General features: G+C 34.1%; 2 protein-coding genes across 2 annotated transcripts; both read right to left on the bottom strand.

Moving 5' to 3' along the window:
• Positions 1-2,290: 2,290 nt before the first annotated feature.
• Positions 2,291-5,258, bottom strand: LOC133196815 (uncharacterized). Its single transcript, XM_061332671.1, has 4 exons — positions 5,245-5,258; positions 4,925-5,144; positions 2,528-2,605; positions 2,291-2,395 (listed from the first exon to the last, which is right to left on the bottom strand). The coding sequence occupies exons 1-4, from the start codon at positions 5,256-5,258 to the stop codon at positions 2,291-2,293; spliced, it is 417 nt and encodes a 138-aa protein (XP_061188655.1).
• An 11,686-nt stretch (positions 5,259-16,944) lies between these two features.
• LOC133196344 (uncharacterized) lies at positions 16,945-25,973 on the bottom strand. Its single transcript, XM_061332254.1, has 7 exons — positions 25,829-25,973; positions 21,236-21,298; positions 20,908-21,099; positions 18,089-18,302; positions 17,822-17,899; positions 17,601-17,681; positions 16,945-17,369 (listed from the first exon to the last, which is right to left on the bottom strand). Exons 1-7 carry the CDS (start codon positions 25,954-25,956, stop codon positions 17,049-17,051), a joined length of 1,077 nt encoding a protein of 358 aa, XP_061188238.1. The 5' UTR covers positions 25,957-25,973; the 3' UTR covers positions 16,945-17,048.
• Between the last annotated feature and the right edge of the window lie 398 nt (positions 25,974-26,371).

The raw sequence follows: 26,371 nt of genomic DNA, 5'->3' as shown, positions 1-26,371 counted from the left end.
GCTTATGACACTGTGTTTAGTAAGACAGAGGCAACTTTTAGGGAAAATCAAGGAAAATGTAATAAACAGAAAATTCAATGTATGGAATTTATTTCACTCGTGAGACAGGATCTTTTTTTAAAAAAAATATTTTCACACTCGCGAAAATATCAAAACACCCTGTCCCACTCGTAAAATAAATTCCATATCCAACTACAAAACATTGAATATCCTCTATTTATATAACGGTTACATGTTGATAATATCAAAGTCAACAATCGTTTCTAAAATAAGGACACATGAAAACGCAGGTAATGTAGAAAATCTGTAACGAAGGCAAGACTGTGCTTCATAACCTTTCTCTCTCTCTCTCTCTCTCTCTCTCTCTCTCTCTCTCTCTCTCTCTCAGCGTTTTACTTCTGCCACTGGTTCCGCCACACCTTTCCGTAACAAAGGTCCCTTGTCATGCAATTTTAAAGCTGGCCAAACAATGAAGTCTAACAATCTTCCTGATTTAGTATAAAACTGAAAAAAGTCTTTCTCAAACGGTCCGTTTTTCTTGTTTTCTCCAAAATAAAACACCATTGCAGGCTGCTGAATTGTCATAAACCAACAGATCTCCGTGCAGGTCTCGATGAAAATCTTCGATGATTTGAAACCAAAAAGTTTCGAATTTCTCCTTTTCTTCATAGTATTGATACATTCCTTAGTAAATAAGCACAAATTGAATTCTTTAACTCAAAAGGTTTATCACCAATACTCAGAAATAAATTGATAATTAAAGTAATTTTAATTTTGTATTTCTGTGATCATTCTGATTATATTTAAGGCTTTTTAGCTCACCTGAGCTGAAAGCTCAAGTGAGCTTTTCTGATCACATTTTGTTCGGCGTCCGTCTGTCTGTCTGTCTGTCCGTCCGTCTGTCTGTCTGTAAACTTTTCATATTTTCGACTTCTTCTCAAGAACCACTGGGTCAATTTCAACCAAACTTGCCACTAAGTATCCTTAGGTAAAGGGGATTCAAGTTTGTTCAAATGAAGGGCCATGCCCTCTTTCAAGGGGAGATAATAAAGAATTAGTGAAAAATTAATAGCATCTTTTAAAAATCTTCTTCTCAAGAACCACAAGGCCAGGAAAGATGAAACTCATGTGAAAGTATCCTCAGGTAGTGTAGATTCAGGTTTGTTCAAATCATGACCCCCGGGGGTAGGGCGGGGCCACAATGGAGGATCAAAGTTTTACATAGAAAAATGTAGGAAAAATCTTTAAAAATCTTCTTCTCAAGAACAGCAAAGCCATGATGAGTCATATTAATATGGAAGCATCCTCAGGTAGTGTATATTCAATTTTGTTCAAATCATGACCCCTGGGGGTAGGGCGGGGCCACTATGGAGGATCAAAGTTTTACATAGAAAAATATAGGAAAAATCTTTTAAAATCTTCTTCTCAAGAACAGAAAAGCCATGATGAGTCATATTTATATAGAAGCATCCTCAGGTAGCGTAGATTCAAGTTTGTTCAAATCATGACCCCCGGGGGTAGGGCGGGGCCACAATGGAGGATCAAAGTTTTACATAGAAATATATAGGAAAAATCTTGAAAAATCTTCTTCTCAAGAACAGCAAAGCCATGATGAGTCATATTAATATGGAAGCATCCTCAGGTAGTGTATATTCAAGTTTGTTCAAATCATGACCCCTGGGGGTAGGGCGGGGCCACAATGGAGGATCAAAGTTTTACATAGAAAAATATAGGAAAAATCTTGAAAAATCTTCTTCTCAAGAACAGCAAAGCCATGATGAGTCATATTTATATAGAAGCATCCTCAGGTATTGTAGATTCAAGTTTGTTCAAATCATGACCCTCGGAGGTAGGGTGGGGCCACAATGGAGGATCAAAGTCTTAAATAGAAATATATAGGAAAATATCTTCTTCTGTAGAACTGCACCCCAGGGATAGGGTCGGGCCACAATTGGGGATCGAAAATTTTATATAGGAACATATAGGAAAATATCTTCTTCTCAAGAACTGAAATCATGTTAGTCATTTTGATATGGAAGCATCCTCAGGTAGTGTAAATTCAATTTTGTTCAAATGATGACCCCCGGGGGTAGGATGGGGCCCAATGGGGGATGGAAAGTTTTACATAAGAAAAATATTTCTTCTCAAGAAAAGACCCCCCCCCCCCCCGTTAATCTTTTCAATTCTGAACTGAATTGTGCTTTTGCCTAGCCAATGTGCTCAGGTGAGCAATGTGGCCCATGGGCCTCTTGTTTGTATTTATTACATTTTGTTGCTGTTGGTGTTTGGATCAACAAAAGAATATACAATCTACCTGTGTAACGACATCGGTACTCGTCTGTGACGCCAGTTTCCTCAGGCTAGTCATTGCTTGTCTGAGTTCATAGCTAACATTCTGTCAAAAACTGAATTTCAATACTAACACCAGAAAAATAATACAATCAATAAGATATTAACCTATTGCAGGAAAGTGAAAGTTTTTAATGTATTTGTTTAATAATCATGAAATAGAGTGTTAAAAAGGTACCTCTTGTTTTAATCTAAGTGACCTAGTTATGTCTTTTATTATGTTTTCTGCTGTTTCCGTACAAACTGATGAAATATCCTACAAAAATATCGAGATAAACAAATATAAAATAGTAAAAGTTTGGTTTTAGTTGATTTTCGTCAAATATATAATCGTTTCATTTTCATTTACAGTATGTGTACAACATTTCTTTATTGTATTTGTATGCATGAATTAAAAAAAATCCAAAAAGTATTGTCATCATGTTGCAGGTTAAAAACATTTAATTTGATTTGAAGTTTGAATTAATTTAAAATGGCTCTCATCTCAGATTTATATGCATGTACCTTAACGTTCACAACACTGCATTTTGAACAAAAGGCGGCGCACATGTCTGTTCCTTTATTTGCAAAGTTTTTCTCTTTATTTATCTCAATTAAGAAATAAGATGAGACATCCTGATTTGAACAAAAAGAGCCTGGATTATGCCGACACCCCAGGTTTATTTTTTCATTCCCCAGTACAAAGATACCGAATATGGCTAATACATATTTTCAATCGATCATGAGTTGCTTTAAGAATTTATACTAATAGGTATGGTTGCTTATTTATTTCATTTATAGTAACCTTGATATTATATAAATGAGTTTTAAAGATTTGTGTAAACAATTTTCGCCCCCATTGTGTTTTAGTGCTACACTTAACATCTCCCCTCACAAACAAATCAAATTTGAAACCATGTAAAATGAGGAGTAAAAGGAGAGGTAACTTTTGGATCATCAGTTGTCCCTCTGAAGAACATCTTTACATTATACTTTTCCACATCCCATCTCTGATGTTTTTATAGGTCCGTATTTGCTGTGCTCCCAATCAGTATATTGATTCAGTCGACTTTTGAGTTGAATTACTGGTTGCTATTTTCATATTTCATTACTAAATATTTATCTTCTTGGACGGGGGTTTGTGTTTATTTTGGTCAATGCTCAGAAAGACGTTAAAATTGCCAACATTTACACTATTCAAGATGAACAGGGACACACTTTGGGTTTTATTTTTTTAAGGCTTCTATTAAGATCCAAAATTATCACTTTTTTCAACTGTAGCTTATTATGCCCCGGGATCGAAAGATCCCGGGGGTATATTGTTTTTGTCCTGTCTGTCTGTTTGTCTGTTTATCTGTTTGTCCGTTTGTCTGTCTGTCTGTTGTCAACTTTAACCTTGCCCATAAATTTTGATTGGTTGGAGCTATGACTTTCATATTTCACATGTGTATTCCTATCATATTTTACCTTTTGACCTTGACCTTGGAGTTTGACCCACTTTTGCAAAATTTTTTGAGACTTTAACCTTGGCCATAACTTCTGAACAGTTGGTGCTTGAGGTTTCAAACTTCACAAGTGTATTCTTTGTGACAAGGCCTTCCTTTGGATACCAACAACTTTGACCTTTTGACCTTGGACTTTGACCTACTTTTGAAAAACTTTAACATTCGCCATAACTTTTGCACAGTTTGTGCCTAGGGTTTCAAACTTCACATGTGTATTCCTTGTGACAAGACCTTCCTCTGGATATCAACCACTTTGACCCTTTGACCTTGACCTAAGAGTTGACCTACTTTTGAAAAACTTTAACCTTGGCCATAACTTTCGAATGGTTGGAGCTAGGGCTTTCATACTTCACATATGTACTCCTTGTGACAAGACCTTCCTTCGAATACCAACCACTTTGACCTTTTGACCTTGACCTAGGAGTTTGACCTACTTTTGAAAAACTTTAACCTTGGCCATAACTTTTGAATGGTTGATGCTAAGGCTTTCATACTTCACATATGTAATCCTTGTGACAAGACCTTCCTTTGGATACCAACCACTTTGACCCTTTGACCTTGACCTAGGAGTTTGACCTACTTTTGAAAAACTTTAACCTTGGCCATAACTTTTGAATGGTTGGTGCTAGGGCTTTCATACTTCACATACGTAATCCTTGTGACAAGATCTTTCTTTGGATACCAACCACTTTGACCTTGACATTTGACTTTCATTTAAAAAACTTTAACCTTCGCCATAACTTTTGAACAGTTGTATCTAGGTCTTTCAAATTTCACAGGTGTATTCCTCGAGACAAGATCTTTCTTTGGGTATCAACATTTTTTATCTTCTGGCCTGGATTTTGACTTGCATTTGAGAAACTTTAACCTTCGCCATAAGCTGCAATACGGGGGCATCAATGTTTCAAAAACACATCTTGTTTTTTATATGCATTTATATGTCCAACCATCATAAAAAGAAGATTTCTTACATGTTCCTTTATTATTCAAAATTTCAAGAATAAGAACCTCGATTATTTGTCAAAAAACTAAATGTTAAATATGCTATCTTATTTTTAACATTGAGAATGAACTGTAAGAAAAGTAATTACCCTCAACAATGTCTGCATTTCGTCGATAACCTCTCTCTCCAATTTTATTCCCTGCTGGGTATTTTTCGCACCTTTTGTAAATTCCTCCAAAACATCAGTCCAAGGACCGTCATAAAGTTCTCCAAAACGCTCAGCAAGTTTTATAGGTCTATTCGGGTCACTTAAATCTGTGATAGATGGATTTCCTTCCGTTATTTTGGCTCCAGCTATTTCACTCAGTCTACATTTGACAAAATTAACAATAGCATGACCGGGTAGAAGTAATTTATATTTTAATGGAGAGGTTATGAACACTTAAGTATTTAATAGTATTTTATCACATCACTCCAAACATACCTGGAAAGCCAGTAATTCTTTTCCCCAACAAGCTTACTGTTCACATGTCGAAGATCCTCTACTTCCTTTTTTAACTTTTCACATTCTAACTTAGCATCGGAATGGTGAGTGGGGTTTCTGCCCTTGATATCACCCACTTCTGATTTTTCTCTGGAAACTCGTACTTCTTTATCGAAAATTTTAGAATTCAATCTACAAGAATATCCAAAAGTAAAACCCAACAATACAAACATTCTTAAGATCCAAAGCAACAACCTCCAGCAACGTCTATTTGTACTATTATTTTCTTTTAATTTCTTTCTTCAATTAAGTTCATGTAAAAACAAAATCAGCCTAACAGTCATTATATTTTATTTTTAAGGCATGCAGCAGGAATTCTGGAATATTATATAAATCTATCAACTGTTTATCAAAAAACAATCTTTGTATTTACAACGATTGGAATTTTATCAAGATATTTTCATTAATTAGAACTGAACATTATAATTTTAAGCCAAAATCTTTACAGTTGAAAGTGATGCTAGACCAGATCACCTATCTAACATTTAATCAAGCCTGTTGCTTGTTTCAACGGCCTTTGTCACCTTTTACCTTACCAGCTTACAGCATTAAAAAAAACGGGCTTAATCGGGTTATTTGTCTAATGTCATAAAAACAAGGTTCAAATTTTCTCCAAGATTTTGACCCCTTTGTAAATCTTGCATTACATTATTTTATTCAGTTATAAACCTTTCCTTCTTTGAGATAAAAGTGTGGTGTTCTTTCACTTTTTTTCATCGATCTCCTTCCTGCAGAGAATGAAAAGAAATCACATCTGGATGTGTATAAGCACATTCCGGAAGAGTCCGGCAAAGTTTTGACAGATTATTTCCCTTTTCGTAATGGTTTTCAAGTCAAACGGAACTTATATCGAGAAAAAAAACAGATTTATTAAACCATATTTTATTTTTGAAAAAAAAAGTTAAGAAAGGAGAAAAGCCAATGCCTTGTGAAAAAATAACGCTATCTGACAACTTAAGAACAGTTAAAAACAAGGATTTTTTTTTTAACTATATATCAGGTAAAGGGTGTATTACCATCTTTACACCAACAGATCTAAATGAATTTACTCTTATGAAGTGAATAAGATGTGTATAAATTTTCAGAGAAATACATGCAGTAGTTTCTAAGAATATGCTCGGACAAAATCACATTTACAGACAAACGGACATGCTGATTCCAATATACCCCTCTAAACTTCGTTCTCCAGGAATAAAAAAAATGCTGCAATTATACTACAGTGGATGACACTGACATTAATTCTTAAATACTTAAAAATAAATTATTTTGTTAGGGTCTGATTTTTGTGATTTGAGAAAAATATTGCTTCATAAGGATATGATTTTGTGGTCAAAGAAGAGATGATAAACAAACATGACAATGTAGTTTGGATTTCGTGGTGGACGTGAATTATTGGGTCTTCTATTTTACACGCAAACAATGGATACCCCATGAAAAATTTCACAGTACAATGTACTTTATATTACTCTTAGATTGATTCATTCATAAATACAACTTATCAGTCTTCAACCAGGAAACCTATTCTGCTTTAATTTGCAAAATTACTTAAATGAATCAAAAATCTCCCCCAAGAATCTAACTGGTAATCAAAACAATTGGCAGGAAAGGGGGATGGGGGTCTACAACCACTTTTTTAACTAAATCTTGATATTTTTTTTAAATTTGGCACAAGGACCCATGCATCTTCTTGAATTATTGTTGAAATACCTTCCAATTTGAGAAAGATCCAGCATACAGGAAAAAAATGAACGGGTGTAAACATAACATCCTTCTAACATTGCTTGTATACATACCAAGAAATGATTTTATATCTACAAATTCTCACAACAGCAACCTACTGTTGTTTTTCTTCTTCGAGTGTTTTGATCTGTATTTCCATTGCTTTGATCTTCTCTGTGTATCTTTTTTTAATACAAATAGTAAATTGATTAATATTTTACCTTAACTTACACAAATGCATAAATTATATAAAACAACAAATGTAGCCACATTAATGAAATCTGTATAATTAAATAGTAAATTTTGTCATACGCTTTCTTTTCTTCATTCCAATTGTCCATGAATTGGTTTTCCTTCTGGTAAATGTCTTCCTTCTGCCTGGATTCTGTAGGTTGTGATTTAGAAATTAACTTTTCTTGCCTTGTGTTCCATTCTGCTTCCTTAGATTTTTCTTTCCTTGGATAGGAATAAATATCATTGCATACTTAATTCTCAATATCACTTTGCATTACCAGGTGCAGTGAACAATGTTCTGTAAAATGTACATGAATAATATTTTCAAGCTAAGAAGTGAAATATTCTATGAAATAGTTATATCACCTAGTATGATGATGAGTTGATGAAATCGCCTATTCGTTATTTTTTGTTTTTAATTAAAACTAGAACTGTCCAAAAGGGACAAATACCCCCCGCTGGGTTTTTCAGGGAAGGTACCAAATCACTAATGTTTTCAAGATGTGAGAGGTGTTCACAATTTGCTTAAACATTTAGAGTGAAAATTTAATTACTCATTATATTTTTTTAATGAATGAAACTAAGGTGCAGCCTAATAAAACATCAATACTAATAATTACAGTGTTTTTTATTACATTGAAAAAATAGTTTGCAACTATCTGTCATCTTTGTGAGTCATGACACTCTGCAAATTGATTGTTAAAAAAAAATTTATCATAATTAACTAGAAAACTGACCAGTCAGCAAGGGCCCCGCCGAGGGGTGAAAAATATAAGGGTGCAGCTTACAGAATGAGAATTTTGATTACAAAAATTAAAAAAAATGTGAAGAAGAATATGCAATAACAACTGTATTTATAAAATTTCAAGATAATTCCTAAATATCCAACAACCTGTAAAGAGTATCCCTGTATTTACATATTAAGGCAGTAAAAACATCATACATAATGTAACATGTATCTATAATAACTCAATTAAATATATATTTAAACAAGAATAAAGCATGTGTTTTTTAAAATGCCAGCCTTCAGTGAATGCAAATATCACCCAGGCTTGACCTTAACTTCAAAACAAACATCAGTTGCAGACAAAGGTTAATTTATCTTAAAGTGACAAATAAAGATAAGCCTGGAAAATTTTCTGCCCCAAACAAGATAATTAATCCCAGGGGATTAATTGGACTGCTCTCTCATCCTTTTCTTCCAAGTTTACTATAAGAACTTTTTCAGTAATGATAGAATGAGTTTATTATCAGACTATGTGATAAAATTAATAGTATTCTTGAATTTACATACAGTAGCAAAAAAAAAAAAATGAATAAATAAAAAAATAAAAACAATTTTTTTTTTTTAAAAAACCCATATCTTTATGTAGATCTTGTTTTAGTGCAATGAAATCATAACTCATTGTGTATTTTACCAAAATAAAGTATGAATATTATTTAAATCCACATTTCAGAGAATGTAAACATCATTCAGAATTGACCTTAACTTCAAAACAAACTTCATTTGCAGACAGAGGTGTTAATTAATCTCAATTTGACAGAAACAGATAATGCTTTGGATTTTCTTCAAGAGGAAAGTTAATTAATCCCATGGGACTAGTTGCAGCTTTCATAGTTTACAATAGGAACATTCTCAGCAGTTATCTCTCTTTGCTCTGGCATTCATTCTAATGTAAAGTTAAGGAATCTACCCCACCACCCCAGCTCCAAACTGGATGACATAGAGAACCAAACTTAGCATCAAAATATGTCTTACTGCCTCTTCAACCAACATACCAAATTTGTACTTAATTGGTCAACTACAAAAAAAGTTATTAGAAAAAAACAGAAAATTTGTGGACGGAAGAATGACAGGCAGACAGACAGACAGACAGACAGACAGACAGACAGAGTGATTACTATAGGGCACCCGCAAATCCTTGCGGGGCCCTAATTATACAAAATCAAATTGATCTTAATACCTTTATATCAAACTCATTTTAAAAATAAAAGGCTGGTTCCAGTAACTATGTATTTTGACAGACATAAATTACAATTAAGAGACTTAGACAACAGAGATCTTTATTTCTTTCTGCCCAATTCCCAGGAGATATAGATAAGACCTGCTTGATCAGAGATGCCCTAACAGCTTCCCACACTGAACTCGTTAATTAATCTTTAACTGGATGCATGTCCACTCATTACTCCCAAGGGACAAATGGATTTACACTATCTGCTGTGTAATGTAAAAACTGTTTTTAATACTTTGTGATCTTTTTTTTTTTTTTTAGTTCTAATGAGTTGTTTTAAGCTGTAGTTCACATTTTTGTACAGATGTTCTAGATTCTATGTCTCAAACCTTAGACATGAACCCGAAATGACTAAGTCAATAAAAATGATTAAAAAAAAATCTGTAAAATGCAGAAAAATTATCAAATAATGTTGAAAATACCAGGTGCATATCTTCATATGGTAAATAATAAGTGTACAAATTTTCATACAAATCTATGCAATAGTCTCTGAGAACAGATCCAGACAAAACCACATAATAAAAATGAAAAAAAACACCTGTAAATTGCAAAAAAATTATCCAATCGTGATGAAAATACCAGGTGCACACCTTCATATGGCGAATAATAAGTGTACAAATTTTCAGACAAATCCTTGCAACAGTTTCCAAGAAATGGTCTGGACAAAATCTCGTCTACAGACAGACGGACAGACAGACAGACGGACAGACAGACGGACAAGCTGATTCCAATATACCCCCCTAAACTTCGTTTGCGGGGGGTATAAAAATTATTTAATTATTTATTTATTTATTTGCATCTTTAGAGCGTCATCATAAAATTGTAACCCCTGGGGAAAAAAGTCTGGTTCATTCAGTATATTTAGTACGGGTTTGGATAACGATGCAAACACCGATTTTTTAAATTATCTGCACTTGCGGCTCAAGTGAGCTTTTCTGATCAGAATTTGTCCGCTGTCTGTCGTTGTCTTTATTGTGTTGCAGTCGTTCTCGTCGGAAACTTCTCACAATTTTCTCTTTGGAAAAAAAATTAATCAAACATGCCATAGAGCATCCTTAGGTAAAGGGCATTTAAGTTTGTTCAAATGATCTTTATCCTGTCAACGTCTGTCGTTGGTTTTTAAGGTCTCATCCGAACGATCCACAACTTTCACTTTGCTTGGCGAAGGAACAGTTGTTACCTATTTTTTTTTTTATCGAGTTATGTCAGTCGCGGCCTGGGTTTAAACCACGACTTTCTGTTCAGAGAGCGAGCACTCTACCGACTGAGCTATCGTGGCAGTTAGAAATGTACATATTATATCACCTATTGAACTTTGAATTTCTTTATCACTAACTGTTAATTTCGTCAAGTGAAAGGTGAAGTTCCTTATATGATGTCCATCTCTGGAGGCCGTCTTTGCGGGCGGGGACTATGGAAAGTAACATGGAACGTCTCTGTAATCACTGTCTAGATTGTTGGGTATGCCATAGACATCAACGGCATTGGGAAACGTGGGCTTCTCCCGTTATGCAAATTATCCTACGTTTCAAACTGTCGGTAATGCTCAGGTATACCCAGCAAACTAGACCGTAATTCTTCTAATTAAGGACACAATTATCCTTGAATAGAAGCCAAAAATTAATAATGATCCAACCCTATTTGCGCATTACTTAACTACTGGTATGTCACCTGAAAACTAAATGACCCTCTTTTTATGCCCCCTTAATCGATGATTCGGGGGCATATAGTTTTTGTCCTTCCGTCCGTTTGTCTGTCTGTCTGTTTGTCCGCAAAAACTTTAACCTTGCCCATAACTTTTAAATGGTTGGAGCTATGGCTTTTATATTTCACATGTGTATTCCTTATGACAAGACCTTTCTTTGGGTACCATCATATTTGACCTTTTGACCTTGACCTTGGAGTTTGACCCACTTTTGCAAAATTTTATGAGACTTTAACCTTGGCCATAATTTTGAACAGTTAGAGCTTGGGCGTTCAAACTTCACAAGTGTATTCCTTGTGACAAGATCTTCCTTTAAATACAAACACCTTTGACCCTTTGACCTTGACCTTGGAGTTTGGCCTACTGTTGAAAAACTTTAACCTTGGCCATAACTTTTGAACATTTTGTGCTAGGTCTTTCATACTTCGCAAGTGTACTCCTTGTGACAAGACCTTTCTATGGATACCCACAACTTTGACCTTGAACAGTTTGAACAATTTTAACCTTGGCCATAACTTTTGAACAGTTAGTGCTGGGGTTTTTATACTTCACATATGCATTCCTTGTGAAAAGACCTTCCTTTAGATACCAACAATTTTGACCCTTTGACCTTGACCTTGGAGTTTGACCCACTTTTGAAAAACTTTAACCTTGGTCATAACTTTTGAACAATTGGTGTTAGGGCTTCCATACTTTACACATGCATTTCTTGTGACAAGACCTTCCTTTAGTTACCAACAACTTTGACCCTTTGACCTTGACCGTGAAGTTTGGCCTACTTTTAAAAAACTTTAACCTTGGCCATAACTTTTGAACAGTTAGTGTTGGGGGCTTTTATACCTCACACTTTGGATACCAACAATTTTGGCATTGACCTTGACCTTGGAGTTTGACCTACTTTTAAAAAAATTTAATATTGGCCATAACATTTAAACGTTTGGTTTTAGGCTTTCACATTTCACGATCATGTGAATCACTTGTGACAAGACCTTCCCTTGGGCACCATTTGACCTTGACCTTGCCGTTTTACTTACTTTGAAAAAACTTTAACCTTTGCCATAACTTTTCAATGGTTTGTACTAGGGCATTTATTTTTCACAGGTCTATTCCTCGAGACAAGACCTTTCTTTGGGTACCAACATTTTTGATTTCTTGACCTTGAGTTTAACTTGCATTTGAGAAACTTTAACCTTCGCCATAAGCTGTCATACGGGGGAAATAGTGTTTCATAAACACATCTTGTTTCAAAAGAAAAAGTCAAAAACATTTCAAAATAAGTATGAAATATTTTTTTCTTTTTATGAAATGCTGTTACACTCACTTCATTTCTCGGACAATGGCGTCTATATCTTTCTTCAGCACAGACACACTAGATGAATCAGGGGTTTCTAGCTTTACACCAGTAGTTGTTTCAAGTTCTTGTTTCAAGTTCTTCAGCCATTCGATATCTGTCCTTTGCCTACATACAAGTAAGAAGAACAACTCAGTGTACACACGTTATCGCGTTTTAATTACATTGTATTAATAAATATAAATAAATTGTAAATAATCAAAAAGTTTTTGCCTAAAAAATTATTAATAAATAAACTTTGCATTATGTTGTGTGGATTTAATTCAATTTAAAAGAAAATGCAAGTTAGTATACTTTTATACATGCATATTGAAATTTACACCCTCACATATTAAAAGCTAGCCATACATCAAGTATATACTTCAAATGTCCTTTATTTATCTAATAGAAATAATCTTTGGATCACCATTTGGGTCTTAATTTCTTTTTAGATTGAACTGAACTGAATTTATTAATCTCTTCACATTTTACAATTGTATACAGAGATATAAATGTAAACAATGATGACAAATAAAAACAAATTTTAACATGCTTGAGTATGAGGATAGACAAATAGTACAATTATAGATATACAATGTAGATCTTTACTAATTCGGGGAGCACGTTTTAGTAATTTTTCTAATAAATGTACACAGTTTTCTTAAAAAGGATTGTTTTTCTGAATTCATTATTTCTCTGAATGTAATTGTATTTTTAAACCGTAATTGTTTTTTGCGATAAGCATTTATTTCTTTCGTGTATCACTGACGTACAGTTTAATATGTAATGGAATCCATCGCCTATTTATTGAATGAATGTCTAGATTTCAAAAATAGGTTTTCCTTTACTTTGGTAAAGAGCAGTACATTTAACTTAATGACGTGTAAATATCTAACATTTTTTGTCTTTTTTACGTTACTACTGAATCATTAGTTGAGCTTAATGATAATAAATTTTAAGAAGATTTCCTTTCTATAAATAATATGTATATTTCATTGATCCATTGAAGACTTTACAATCCTTGGCATTGTTATATTACTTACTGTATACAGTGTTCTTTGCTCTTCAGATGCTAAAACAACATATTTGTATAAAATTTTCATTTGCCCGTATATTTTGTATAATACTTGACAAAAAAAAAGGAAAATCTTTTGTCCAAAACACTGAAATAAAGCATAAATTAAATGTAAAAAATGTATCTTACTTTTTGCAAAGGCTGAAGATCTTTTTGAATGGAGTTTACAGCTCTTTCTCCTTTTTCATTATCCAACTTTTTTATTGCTCCTGTTAATTCCATTATAACACTGTCTAACTTTTCTAATGTAAGACCCTGAAAAATATTTACTCGTGTTAGCGTTTTACTGTTCACAAAATACCAGGCCTCCACGTTTTATGAAACGAATTCCTCGATCGATACTTCAATATTAATGTGTTCAAGCCATTGACTGTCTTCTACGAAAACCGGATAGGCTCATTACTTCAAAATTAAAAAAAATAATTCGGCATAACGAGTATCTCGTTATATTATTATAACGAGTAAGTTTTCTTGTATTAATAAGGAGATAATTAGACACGGGTAGTTATAACAAAATAACTTACTCATTATAACGAGATTCTAACTCGATCGTTATAACGAGACAATTAGCTTTTTATAATGAAATAATTATCTCGTTATAACGAGATAAATAACTCGTTATAATGAGATACTAACTCGTTACAACGATATACTATCCTGCTATCACGAGTTAAATATTTTTGATCTTCTCAAAAATGAGTCTATCCGGCTTTCGTCGTCTTCGGTGCCATCATCGGAGTTCAAAACGTGCATCTCAAAAGGTTGGGAATTTTTGTATATGATTAATATATTATTAATGTGTTGGTAAGCTTTGGACATTTCTAGACAGACTTCTTCAAAATTAACTTTGGTAATTTCGTATTCTTTTCCATTTCCAAGACAGAGTACTGATATCATTTTTCAGAGGAAATTAACAAAATGTTTTACCTTTTCATAAACAAGGAAAATATTTTTAAGAGCATCAAGGTGTTTGTCCAAGTTCTGAACCACGGCGTCATTGGGAAAATAAGTTACTAAACTTTTTCGGATTCGTAGAACAGGATCCTCCTCATGAGACATCTATCAAATATATGGAAATTAATAATTATTACATTGTGGATCCGGGATTTTTTTCCGGGGGAGAGGGGACTCTAACTCTAAGAAATGTCGAATTTTTTTTGACAAGCAATTAAAAAAATTTAAACAACTTAACTGCCTTCGCTAAAACCCTACTTCGTGAAAAGGGGGGGGGGGAGGGGTAAAACAAGTCACTGTTTTCCAATTTTCTTCCGATGCATGTCGCTTCTTGCTAGTTTACGAGGAGTCCGTGTTTCCCAGAGAGGTCCAAGGCCTTTTTTTTGTTACTTTACATAGAAATTTAATACCTCTGAAAAACCAAGGGGAGGGGGCCCGGCTCCCCTTCTTAATCTATTCATACAATGTAAAACCGTAGTTCTTATATCTTACATGGCCGTTGGAACCGGGGGAGGGGGGCGTGTCCCCCCCCCCCCCAATAATTTTGCCAATATATAGAATACTATAGAAAACATAGCTACTATATGCTTGTGCCCCCTCAATAATAACGTCTGATAATCTTTTTTTTTTTTGGCTTGTCAATGAATTTTGGTAGTTGATAGCCCCCCCCCCCCCCAAACTGAAAAAAACTGAAAATGTATGTTTTGCCCCCTCAAAGTGAAATTGCTTCCTACGGGCTTGTCTTTTCAAAAGTTCGTTGAAAATCAAGCAACTGAACTTTCCTCATAGAATTATTCGGTCTCAAAAACATAAAATACGTAAACATTAGAATTCATATCTAATGTCATATCTATCAAGAGATATGAAAAGAGATTCTTACAAATATCATTTCTTGATAAAATTTGGAAGGATTTTGGTAAATTTTATTCCACTTCCATGATGAAGTTTCTTTCCCCTTTTTTAATTTTTAGGTTTACAAGTTAATCCATTGAAATTGAAAGGATGCGTTATAATTCCTGCCCAGTATTAATACTGCGGTTATACATGTAAATACATGACAAATGTTTGTAGAGACCTCTAGGGTGCAAAAATCTGGAGACAGTTAAATCTCATGCTTGTGGCAATTGCAAAAACGAAAGTAAATTTTAAAATTTCATTTCTTTTCAATGATTAATTTCACATGAGTAATTATTTTAAAAGGAAACTTTTCTAGAGTTCTGCTTTTACTCTTTAAATTTAACTAGTTTATTTTATATAAGAAACTTACCGTTTTACGGAGCCTGCAAAATCAAAATATTTTTTGTGGTGACTACCTGTATTGCTCTCCCAGTAAGCTAGAAGCTAAAAATAAAATGCTCTTGGAAAATCCATCATCCGAAAAAATGAATTTATTCAAGAACAAATCCTTTCATTTCACTAAAAGCTCAAATTATCATTTTCTAAACAAAATGATTGCATCGTCGATTTTAAATTTTACCTTTTGTTTTACATCTACACAAGCATTTAGCTAATCAAAACAAAGTTAACCTTTGATATTTGAATTTTAAATATGCTAAGACAAAGGGCACCATTTACTTCTCATTTAAAGTTCAAATTATCAATGAATATAGTAGTTTGGGACCAGTCATTTTTTTTCTAGAATCCCTAATCCAGCTAGAAATTAAAAAATAAAATATCAAAGATCATCATTTGGAAATTCTATTTTTAGTTATGCTCTCGCATGATCGTATATTGCCTGAACTAAAAAATAAAAGCCCGTTTGAATCTTTTGAGGGGGTTAGGGATCATTTTTCAAAACCCCTTTAAAGGATAGGAAGGCTGTAGATCAAAGTAACATATACAAGCTTTCTCACATGTAACATAGAGATATTTTCATCTAAACTAAGTTCCCCAAGTATGAAACTGATACCAGCGTCTCGATATATTAATTTTTCACCCCAATAGAACTGCACCATTCGATTTTTTTTTCAATAAACTTTATTATGATCTTAATTTCCATTCAAAAACAAAATGCTACCTCACAATTTCGTTACAATTATAAGAAATATTAACAATGCAATTTTTAATACCAAAATGTTACACATATATACATATTGGACTGTATCGGCAGAATCGAGTACCAATGTAAAATGCCTGTTGTCCAATCCTGTATTAGTGAAACTTTATTGCAGCATAATAATAAAAGTAATATAATAACCAAAAAGAAATAAGAAAACCATGGGCCCAGAGGTGTAAAAAACTAAAAATAGAACGAGTAACGAAAGTTAAAGGATTAAAACAAAAATTACCAAACAGTGAAAAAATATACAGAGATTTTGAGCGATGCATGCATCGAGGTTCTGATAAACCTTGAATACATACATGTAGTGTTTTGGAATGACGGAGATACTAGTATTGAGATAGTAGGGCACTGACAGTTATACAAGATGTAATAAAATATAAATATACAACAATAAGCTATTAACCATATTCCAAAATAAAAAGGAATGTTAATTAAATTATTTGTCAGAACTTTTGTTGACTGATTTTGAATTATATTAACATCAAAATAAGTACACTATACTATATACATGTACTTACTCAAATTCATTAGAAAAAATGCATTTCATAGAAAAAAATCTAATAATAAGAAGTATTAGTGCTTTCACTGCAGAAGTAAACAAGTATACTGTAGTGCGGTGAGAAGGAGTTTCCTATATTTAAGCATCTTTTAGTTTCCCCTTCTTCTTCTTCTCTTCAACTGGTTCAGCGATTCCTTTCCTTAATAGGTTACCGCCTTTATTTAACAGTAATGCGGGCCACACAACATATTCAAGCTTGGTCCCTGATCTAGTGTAAAACTGAAATCGTTTTGTATTAAACTCTTGTCCCTCTGTTTCCTCGGGATAGTAAAAAACCAGGGGCGGATCCTGTATCACCATAAACCAACACACATCGATGCATTCGTCGATGAAAAAGTCGGCAGATTTTAACTGTTTAACACAGGAGGTACTTTTGCTCATGACTTCTTCTTTACATATCTAATTAACAAAGAATGTTGATTATACGTACTAGGTACATGTACTTTATGTTCTCTTTTCAGAATAAAATTGCGTTGATAAAAGATGAAGTTTAGTGATTTAATTCAGCATTAATGTTCACGGATGGTCTTAAATGTCGTATTCTACATTATCACACTTTTTGTTATTATGATAGAACGTAATACTTTAAAATGCTTTTCCTGAAACCTCTTTAAACATATCTGTACCTACTTTTTTAATGTTCCCTATATTTTTCTGTGACGCCAGTTTTCTGAGACTGTTGATTTCATGACTTAGTGCTGGAGTGATGTGCTAATAAAAACATAATCATTGTTAATTTATGTAAAATTAAACATGCAATCAAACATGAAACATCCATCAGTAAATTTAAAACAAAATACATGTACAAACAAACTACATGACAGTTTTTCGACAAAGAAGTGGTACATTACCTCTTCCTGAAGCATCAGCGCTTTTCTGGTGTTCTCGGCTAGGCTTCTGGACAGTGTAGAACAGGCATCATGACAATCCTATGGCAAAAAAAAGGAAAAAGATGATTATCTCAATCACTGAATATTAATTTGTTGGAATATAAAGCTATATTTTATCATTCTAAATGATACTGACAGTAATAATAAATAAAGCGTACTTTTAATTGAATATTAATACAGTGTATGTTGACGGTTTACAGAGAAAAATAGAGACATTTTAAGACGAACCTCTAATAAAGTCTTTAAACCCTCGATGGCCTTCTTTTCCTCTGCGGTTGTACCTTTGCTGTGGTGGATCATGAATTCCTCCAGTACATCAGTCCAACATGCATCATACAGTTCCCCAAACCTTTCCGCCAATTTGATTGGGCGGTTTGGATCACTTAGATCTGTGATTTGGGCGTTACCGTCTGTCATTTTAGCTCCCGCAATTTCGCTTATTCTGGAGGAAAAAGTTCAAAGAATTTAAACATACAGACACTTACTCAACGTCACAGGGGCCAGACACGCCATGTGCATAATACATGTACATTTGTAGTACCCACCCCTTTACGTCCATACTGACTAAAATCCTATATATACAGATGTTGGTGTTCTGCTGATTTAAGCTTTGACAATAAAGTTCATGCCTATAACTTCTGGTATCCTCTCCTTGTGCTCGTCTGCAGCTAGGTTCGAATATAATTATATGGTCTCCAAACTGACGGAGATATTTCGACGCATGCAGAACCATGGCATTCTTACATGAAAGTTGGTGGGTCAGTAGTGGCCAATCAACTACTCGATGGATCCCAGCTTCCAACACAGATCATCTACACGGTGCTATAGCCAATATTAAAGCTAAACACGACCCGTAAAAGGAATTTGTCCGCCATATTCTTTTATTCAGGCAGTATATCAGAGGGCCCCTATATACGCCGTTCACTTAGTCACTCACTGTTCAGTGTAATCACTTTTTACCGGTGTAAACGGACGTATGCTACATAGCTATTGTAAAACATTCGGAAGCGACAAAAGAAACTGCTCCTTCTACGGTAGGAAAAAAGATACCAAAGAAACTTACAACAGTTGCACAGGTCAGTGCAGTAAACACACAAATTTTAACACACATATACGTAAACTGCAATAAAATGTAAACAAAAGTAATATAAGGTAGCCAGCAGGAACACGTGTCGTTCATTCCACACAGGTACCTGTGACAAGAAAGCAGCCATGTGTAACGAATGCGAAGGTTATATCCAATGCTGATATCGGAGATCGTAAAATTAGTATGGCGTTTGCCTATTTTCGTGTCCTGTTCAGCTTTAAATACACATTTAGATAAATATGAAAAATATTCATATCTTCTCACCGCTCTTTTCCTTGCTCTCCCATATACATCCAGTCGTTGCAATAGCTTCCTTACCGATTGTGCATTGAACCTCAACAGGAAACTGCCAAACACCCTATCCCCCATCCGGGCAGTCTGTCAAGGGGTCTGCATATTTGAAGCTTTCCTTTTGTGCGATTCCTCGCGCCGCTCCTCCAGTGGTACAGTCAGCTTGATGCCGATTACATGTGGTGTCTTTGGTTGCCTAGAGATAGTTAGAATAATCTAACTGTGTCTCGGGACAAGCCCTCACCACAAGCCCGAGACACAGTTAGAATACGTCCCATATACCTGCAATGTAGCAAATCGGAGTGGATCCACTCCGAAATGATTTTGAAGAATACAAAAGGAGTTGCACTGAAAATAACCACCAAATTAATCATAACAAACCTTTTTGAGATGGTATATGTCTTTTATCCTAAAAAATAATCCATATAAATACGAAAAATCAACTCATTTTCTCAACGTTTTTTCCTCGCTTCAAATTTAACGCCATGTTGACATTCGGAACTCTCTAAATTGATTATAGAAAATGCACAGAGTACGAGTTATCGCCCGTGTTTATTTTGCTACATTGCCAATACACGGAACGAATTCTATCGTTAAACCGGGTCCGTAGGACAATATCATTTTAACGATAGAACGTTCTATCTAGCCTAGAGAGTAATGCGTTTGGCTTCAGGGTTGTTTCCACAATTTTTGGAAAAAATAACTTCCTGTCTATGGCCACTCCCGATCAAATCCAAGTCTTTCCCACTATCCAGCAACAGTATAGGATTTACTGAGCTTATAGCTGTGAACTTCCGAGTCCTGACGAACCGTATCAGTTTTTTCTTCACCTCTTTAATTGACCCTTTTCCTCCTCCTCTCCACTTTCAGTTTATTTGCCAAGTCACGCTGTACCTTGTTATTCCCCATTTTCACCTCCCCAAGTCAGTCAAGTTTGTACTTGATTTGCTTATAGAATCTGTGCCAACGTCCCTCTCTTCCAACAAAATATATATGCACCTTGGGTCCTAATTGTTGAAGATGGGGGTGAGGTGTGCTATTATTTTTACTCTCCTTTGGTCTTCATCTGTACGTCTCACTTCTATTGGACCAAATTTCACCTTTCCAAAAAGTGTTGCCTTTGCCCACTGCTAGAAGTGTGTCATGCACAAACATTGCTTTCCAATAATGTGTTCTCAACAATTTCTTAAGTGCAGCATGCTCTCTGCTTGATCTACTAATGCTGATGTCAACAATTTCCTTCCTCCACCTGACTTTGACATCTGCCGAACCCGTTGTGTCATGACTAGGCGACACTTTGGTACCTTGATATCCTCCACTAATGATAGCGGGAGCTGTAGATAAGACGATCTGCTCTATAATCCAACTGCTGTAGGTGTAAATCCAAACCGTCTCCAATATGCCGTTCTATAGCTTCGGCTGGTGTGGTAGTCAGTTGGTGAAGATGAAAAGGGGAATTTCACATGGCGCGTCTGATTCCTGTGGTACATGTACTGGAAGTCTTAGCAATTACAGAAAGTCTAAGCAATTTCTTATTCACATTTAAAAAAAAAACTCTACTGACGTCCAGCGATTACTTTTTGCTCTTCTAAAGCTGTAAATCAGCAACGTTTGTTATCATGTAAGTACCACTGTGATCATTATAATAGATCTTGTAAGATCATCATACCTTCTGACCCAGTAATTCTTCTCTTCATTCACATGTCCCAGTTTATGTCTCAGTTCTTCCATTTCTTTTCTCAATCTTTGCACTTCCTTTTTGGCCTCGCCTTTTAGTGTACCATATTTCCCAGTGTTTGTAGAATGCTCCGATTTGACTTCTTGTATTTCGACATTTTTCTTTAAGATCTCTCGCTTTAACCTTGATTAAAATACAAATGTGTTGTCTATTTGGAGAAGATCTCTTGTTCGATACATTCCTTTTCTTAAAACAGAAGAAAATTATGAAGAATGCTTTGAAAAAATGCGTTTATGAGTAAGTGATAAAGAATACTTACGCTTCACATTCTTTTTTTTCTTTTTCATTTTCTGCATCATAAGCTGCTAATTTAATTGCATACCTAAATAGTAGTAGAAATAAAAGTAACTAGAAACTCATTACTAGTAATGAGGAGGTCTTCCGTTATACTACTTCCTGTTTGCATGAACATGTCTTTTCCAACGTCGGTATAAGCCTAAAACTGATGTAGAAACAAAATAACTTAAAAAAAATACTTTTTGCTTCATTTCCTGTCACGACCGGAAGTAATGACGACAGACGATTTTTACAGGATGCAAATGAACTGATGACTGACTATAAGTCCTGAAGGTTTTAGACTTCAGTCTTTTACTCTTACCGAGCAATTGTGAGAAAACATTCTAATTTTGGGGACAGGAAAACACACGACCGGAAGTGAATTGAATAAAAATCTCTGAATTTTCTCATGACATTTGTAGTATCTACAGCATATGTAAAAAAAACATTTCAAATACTTATCTGTAAGTGACATTTATGAGAAAGCTAAACATCGAAATAACGTAGTTTATCTCTTTAAACCGGAAGTTTACAGTTTTTGTTTCCGGTGGAATCTAACATATTTCAAAACACGAAAGAGATGCAACAAAGTGATGCAAGTTTTAATTTTAGAAAGAAAAGTTGAAATTTTCGATTTTTTGATCACTTCCTGTGACGACCGGAAGTGACGGCTGACGCGTCTATCCCTATGTGTTTTGCCTACTCCTCAAGGTCTATTACTCCTATAAGTTTGGTGTCTTAATCTCATGCCGTTTCCGAGATCTCGCTGAGATAACTTTTCATTTTGAGGACAGGAAAAACACGCGACCGGAAGTGAATTTTACTAAGATTTTTGACGTTACTCTAGACATTTGCAGTCTGAATAACATATCTAAAAATCTTTTCAAATACTTTATCTATAAAAGATATTTAAGGGAAAGTAAAATACTCAAATTATATAGTTTTCCTCTTATAACCGGAAGTTGTCGTTTTTGTTTCCGGTGGGACTGACATATTTCGAAACTACACATGAGATGCAATAATGTGATGCAAAAAAAAATTCAAAAAAGAAAAGTTGAAATTTTCGATTTCTTTGATCACTTCCTGTGACGACCGGAAGTGACGGCTGACACGCTTAACCCAAATGGGCTCGCCTACTCCTCATGATCTATTACTCGTATAAGTTTGGTGTCTTAATCTCTTACCGTTTCTGAGATCTCACTCGGAAAAAATATTTTTGAAAAAAACGGAAATCGGACATATCTGACGACCGGAAGTGAATTTTGAAAAAATGAAAAAAACGCCTCGGGGTATTTTCATTCTCTATCAACCCTGAAAATTTCAGGAAAATCCATCCAGTCATCTCTGAGAAATCCTGCCGACAAAAAAAGGGGAAAATAATAATAATAACTAGACTCTTGTTGCCATGGCAACAAAAAAGTCTTCCGTTCTTCTAAATCTGTAAGAATTTGCTTTTTTCTGTGTAAAAAACATACATATCATATTTACTGTGAAAGAAAAAAATAACTGGAAAAAAAGTCCTTTCAGTACTTAAGGTACTTTGATTTTCATTATCAATCTTGTATAATGCATTTGGCACCTATAAGAGATATACGTAATATATCATTAGCAATTAAAAAAAAAAATTGTTTGCAATCATTTCTAAGACAAACAAACAGACGAACACCGTACTATCATAAACTTCACTGTATGTATGTTTTGGCATAATTGTGTATGGTGTTATAAAAAAATATAATGAATTAAGTTAGTATCACATTAACCTAAAGTATCTGAGTTTTGTAAAGTTATAATATCAAGATTTGACAGCAGACCTATAAGACAGATTATTCAATTACAGTAATTCTTCAGCAATCGAATGATTGATTATACGTATGTTGTTTAACGTCCCTCTCCAGAATTTTTCACTCACATGGAGACGCCACCACTCGCCGGTGGAGACTGCAAATTTTTGTCCCATACTTTGGCACTTATCGCAATTGAGCAGAGGGGAATCTTTTTTATGCCAGCACCTTCTGCAAAAAGGGACCTCGATTTATACGATCTCATCCAAAGGACCGGTCTCCACGTCCCACAATCGAAGTTCATAATACCGAGATATTTTATTTTTTATTTTATTCTATTTTTTCACAAGTTTGTTGCATCAGATTTACTTAAGATCATACTTCAAGATCATTTCGAACTCAGGCTACGTAATTGCAGTGCATACAGCGTCAAGTGATTTTGATTGACAGGTCAACACAGGTGCACTTCGTGTGATACTTTTTAAGCTGAAAAATATACAGGATGTGACCATGACTGACTATGAAATCAGAAAACATTTAATTAAGAATGGGTGTGACCGATATAGAACTAATTTTTGCTCTATGTAAATGGATAGGAGGATCGGGATTAAGAGGGAATCTCTCTCTCTCCCCCCTCTCTCTCTCAGACGTAAATTGAACATTTCATAATGACATCTACCATTATAGAATATGAAATTCTGTATACATGTAAATGGTAATTATATTCACATGTTACAGATTTAAATCTAAAACGAATATATAATTCAAATGCCTAGCTGCACGAACGTCTCCAAATATTAATCAAGACGGGGGTGGGGTGGGGGGGGGAGTCTTCAAAGGAATTAGATAGTTTTATGTTTAATGAATTATAAGGAAAAGTACGGACGTCAGTTGCATGTACATAATTATATATCATTGCATAAAATTGTGTTCATTCAGGTATACTTATCCCACATATCAACAGACCTGTGCAATTTTTTTTTCATGTTTTTTTTTTCTTCAAAAGAAACATATAGCGTACCATTATTTCACACAGAATCGCGTTTTCACATATTTTTTTTTCATGTGTCATAAATAATTTAATTTTTTATCAAATTTACATGTAATAACAAAATCTAATCTACAGATTGATTTTCTTTCTTTTAAGTGGCAGATATCAATTTATTTATAAAGGCTTTAAAACAGTACTGTATTACAATTTTCTATCGCTCAATTCCTTTTTGAGTGTATGTAATATTTTTTTTAATATCGAAAATAAAACTCGGAAATCGGGATAATTTCGCATTCAAATCATAGAGAATAATAAATCGTCTGCATTATAGAAGGCTTATAACTATCGTATTCTGAACTTACTATACGAGATAGATAAAACTGCATTCCTGTCCATCACTATAAATGTATACTCAGTGCTTATAATATATTTACTTGAATTAGGTACCTAGCATATATATTAATTTTTTTTTTTTTAGATATATTCATGTGTAAATAAATTAACTGTCAATACAGACTTACACTACACTGGCAACTTTAAACTATACATGCATTGGAAGTGGTAACCAACGTACTCTTATATTTAGAAGAGTGAATATGGAATGTCTAAATATTTTGATATGGAGAGTGTATATGTCTCTTACGTCATCGATACTATTTCCGCCTTTATCTCGAAAGTTCTATTCTCACTTACAAGTCAGAGTTATCTTTCTTTGCCCATTGTTTACACACTAGGTAAATAGGGAAAATGAGGGTACCGAAAATCTGCAAAATGTGGAATCTGATTTCAAAACAAATTATATATTTGATATTTGTAGAATAACCTCTGTTATACATAATAATATCTTGAAAAAATATTAAAAAACAAAAAAGTTGAAAATTGACCAAACACAAGTTCACTTCCGGTTCGGACAGGAAGTACCGGAAACACACGAAAACAACTTCGAAACAAAGAGAATGTCATGATCTAATACTCCTGTAAATTTCACATCTTTACCTCAAACCGTTTCCGAGAAAAATTCCGGACAAAAGTGCATTTAAAAAGTGGAAATTCGGCCGTAACTTCGGACCGGAAGTGAATTTTTCAAAAAACGGAATTTTATATAAACTTCATATATCAGCCTACTATCATGTGAAAAATTGTGAAAATCTATCCAACCATCTCTGAGTAATCGCGCTCACAAAATTTGGGAGGAATAATAATAATAATAATAATAATAATAAAAAGAAACAATACAATCACTATAAGTCTTCCGTTGTGAACGGAAGACTTAATAATAATAATAATAAACAGTACAATCACTATAAGGTCTTCCGTCTGGAACGGAAGACCTTAAAAATACGTAATATTCACTCGGAGCTCCTCGGGTGGCTCGTAGCGTAGCGATTGCGTAATAAGAGTAGAAATGAAAGTAAAATACGTAATAGTAGTAGAAATGAAAGTAAAAATACGTAATAGTAGTCCAGGAATGAAAGTAAAAATACGTTAAGAAAAATGTAAAGAAAAAAAAACATTTTACAAGTTTTCAAATTGAATAAAAAATACTTTGTGATAAAGAAAATGAGTTCTAATAAGCAAAGAGCTTGGATTAAAAACAAGAATGGTTTATATCGTTTGTTTCATATATTTTTTAAATAGATATTTATTTATTCCTTTCATAAGCTATATATGAACAAGATGCCATCAATTTAAAATGTTCATTTGCTTTCTTGTAAATGTCTATGAAGTATCTTATTATACACATGCATGCAGCCTTTTTTGAGGACCTCGGAAGATGTGAAATGTGACCAGCTGTCAAGGTTACCTTTTGTTTTCTTCCTCAAGTTGTCTTATTTCCTTTTCGAATATTTCAGACAACACCTTGATATCATACTGAATAGATTGTGGTTCCGATGCCTTGCCTTGAAATTTATTCTGCAAAGCTCTCTGCATATTTGATCTGATTTCCTGTAACCACGTGACAGGCACATGTGTAATTTTCTCATTTTGTTCAGTCTCACTGGAAAATCAGCAATTATTTATTCAATTGAATGTTGTCATAATACAATTTCCTTGTTTAAAACTTATGAAAAAAGTCCCAAAATAAAATTGACAATAATCATACTTTTTCGCTGTTCTTCCTGATATACTGTGAACTGCATCGTGTTCCTTTGAAAGAAAAAAAATGATTGTATTTCTTTTATTCAAAGTTATTTTATTTATTTAGTCTCATATTTGCAAAATAAATCGTTATCGATTCACTTCAAGCTCGTTTTTGGTGGTTCATTTTTATTTTCTTGAAGACATGTCGAACACTCGATGGCATTACATGGGTACATTCAACAGGTCTGGTGGTGTTTTATCTAGG

The sequence above is a fragment of the Saccostrea echinata genome, unplaced genomic scaffold, assembly GCF_033153115.1.
Source record: "Saccostrea echinata isolate AGI-Se365-2 ecotype Australia unplaced genomic scaffold, CSIRO_AGI_Sech_v1 ptg000030l, whole genome shotgun sequence".
NCBI lineage: Eukaryota > Metazoa > Mollusca > Bivalvia > Ostreida > Ostreidae > Saccostrea > Saccostrea echinata.
The sequence above is the reverse complement of the archived record's forward strand: the minus strand, read 5'-3'. Positions and strand labels throughout refer to the sequence as shown.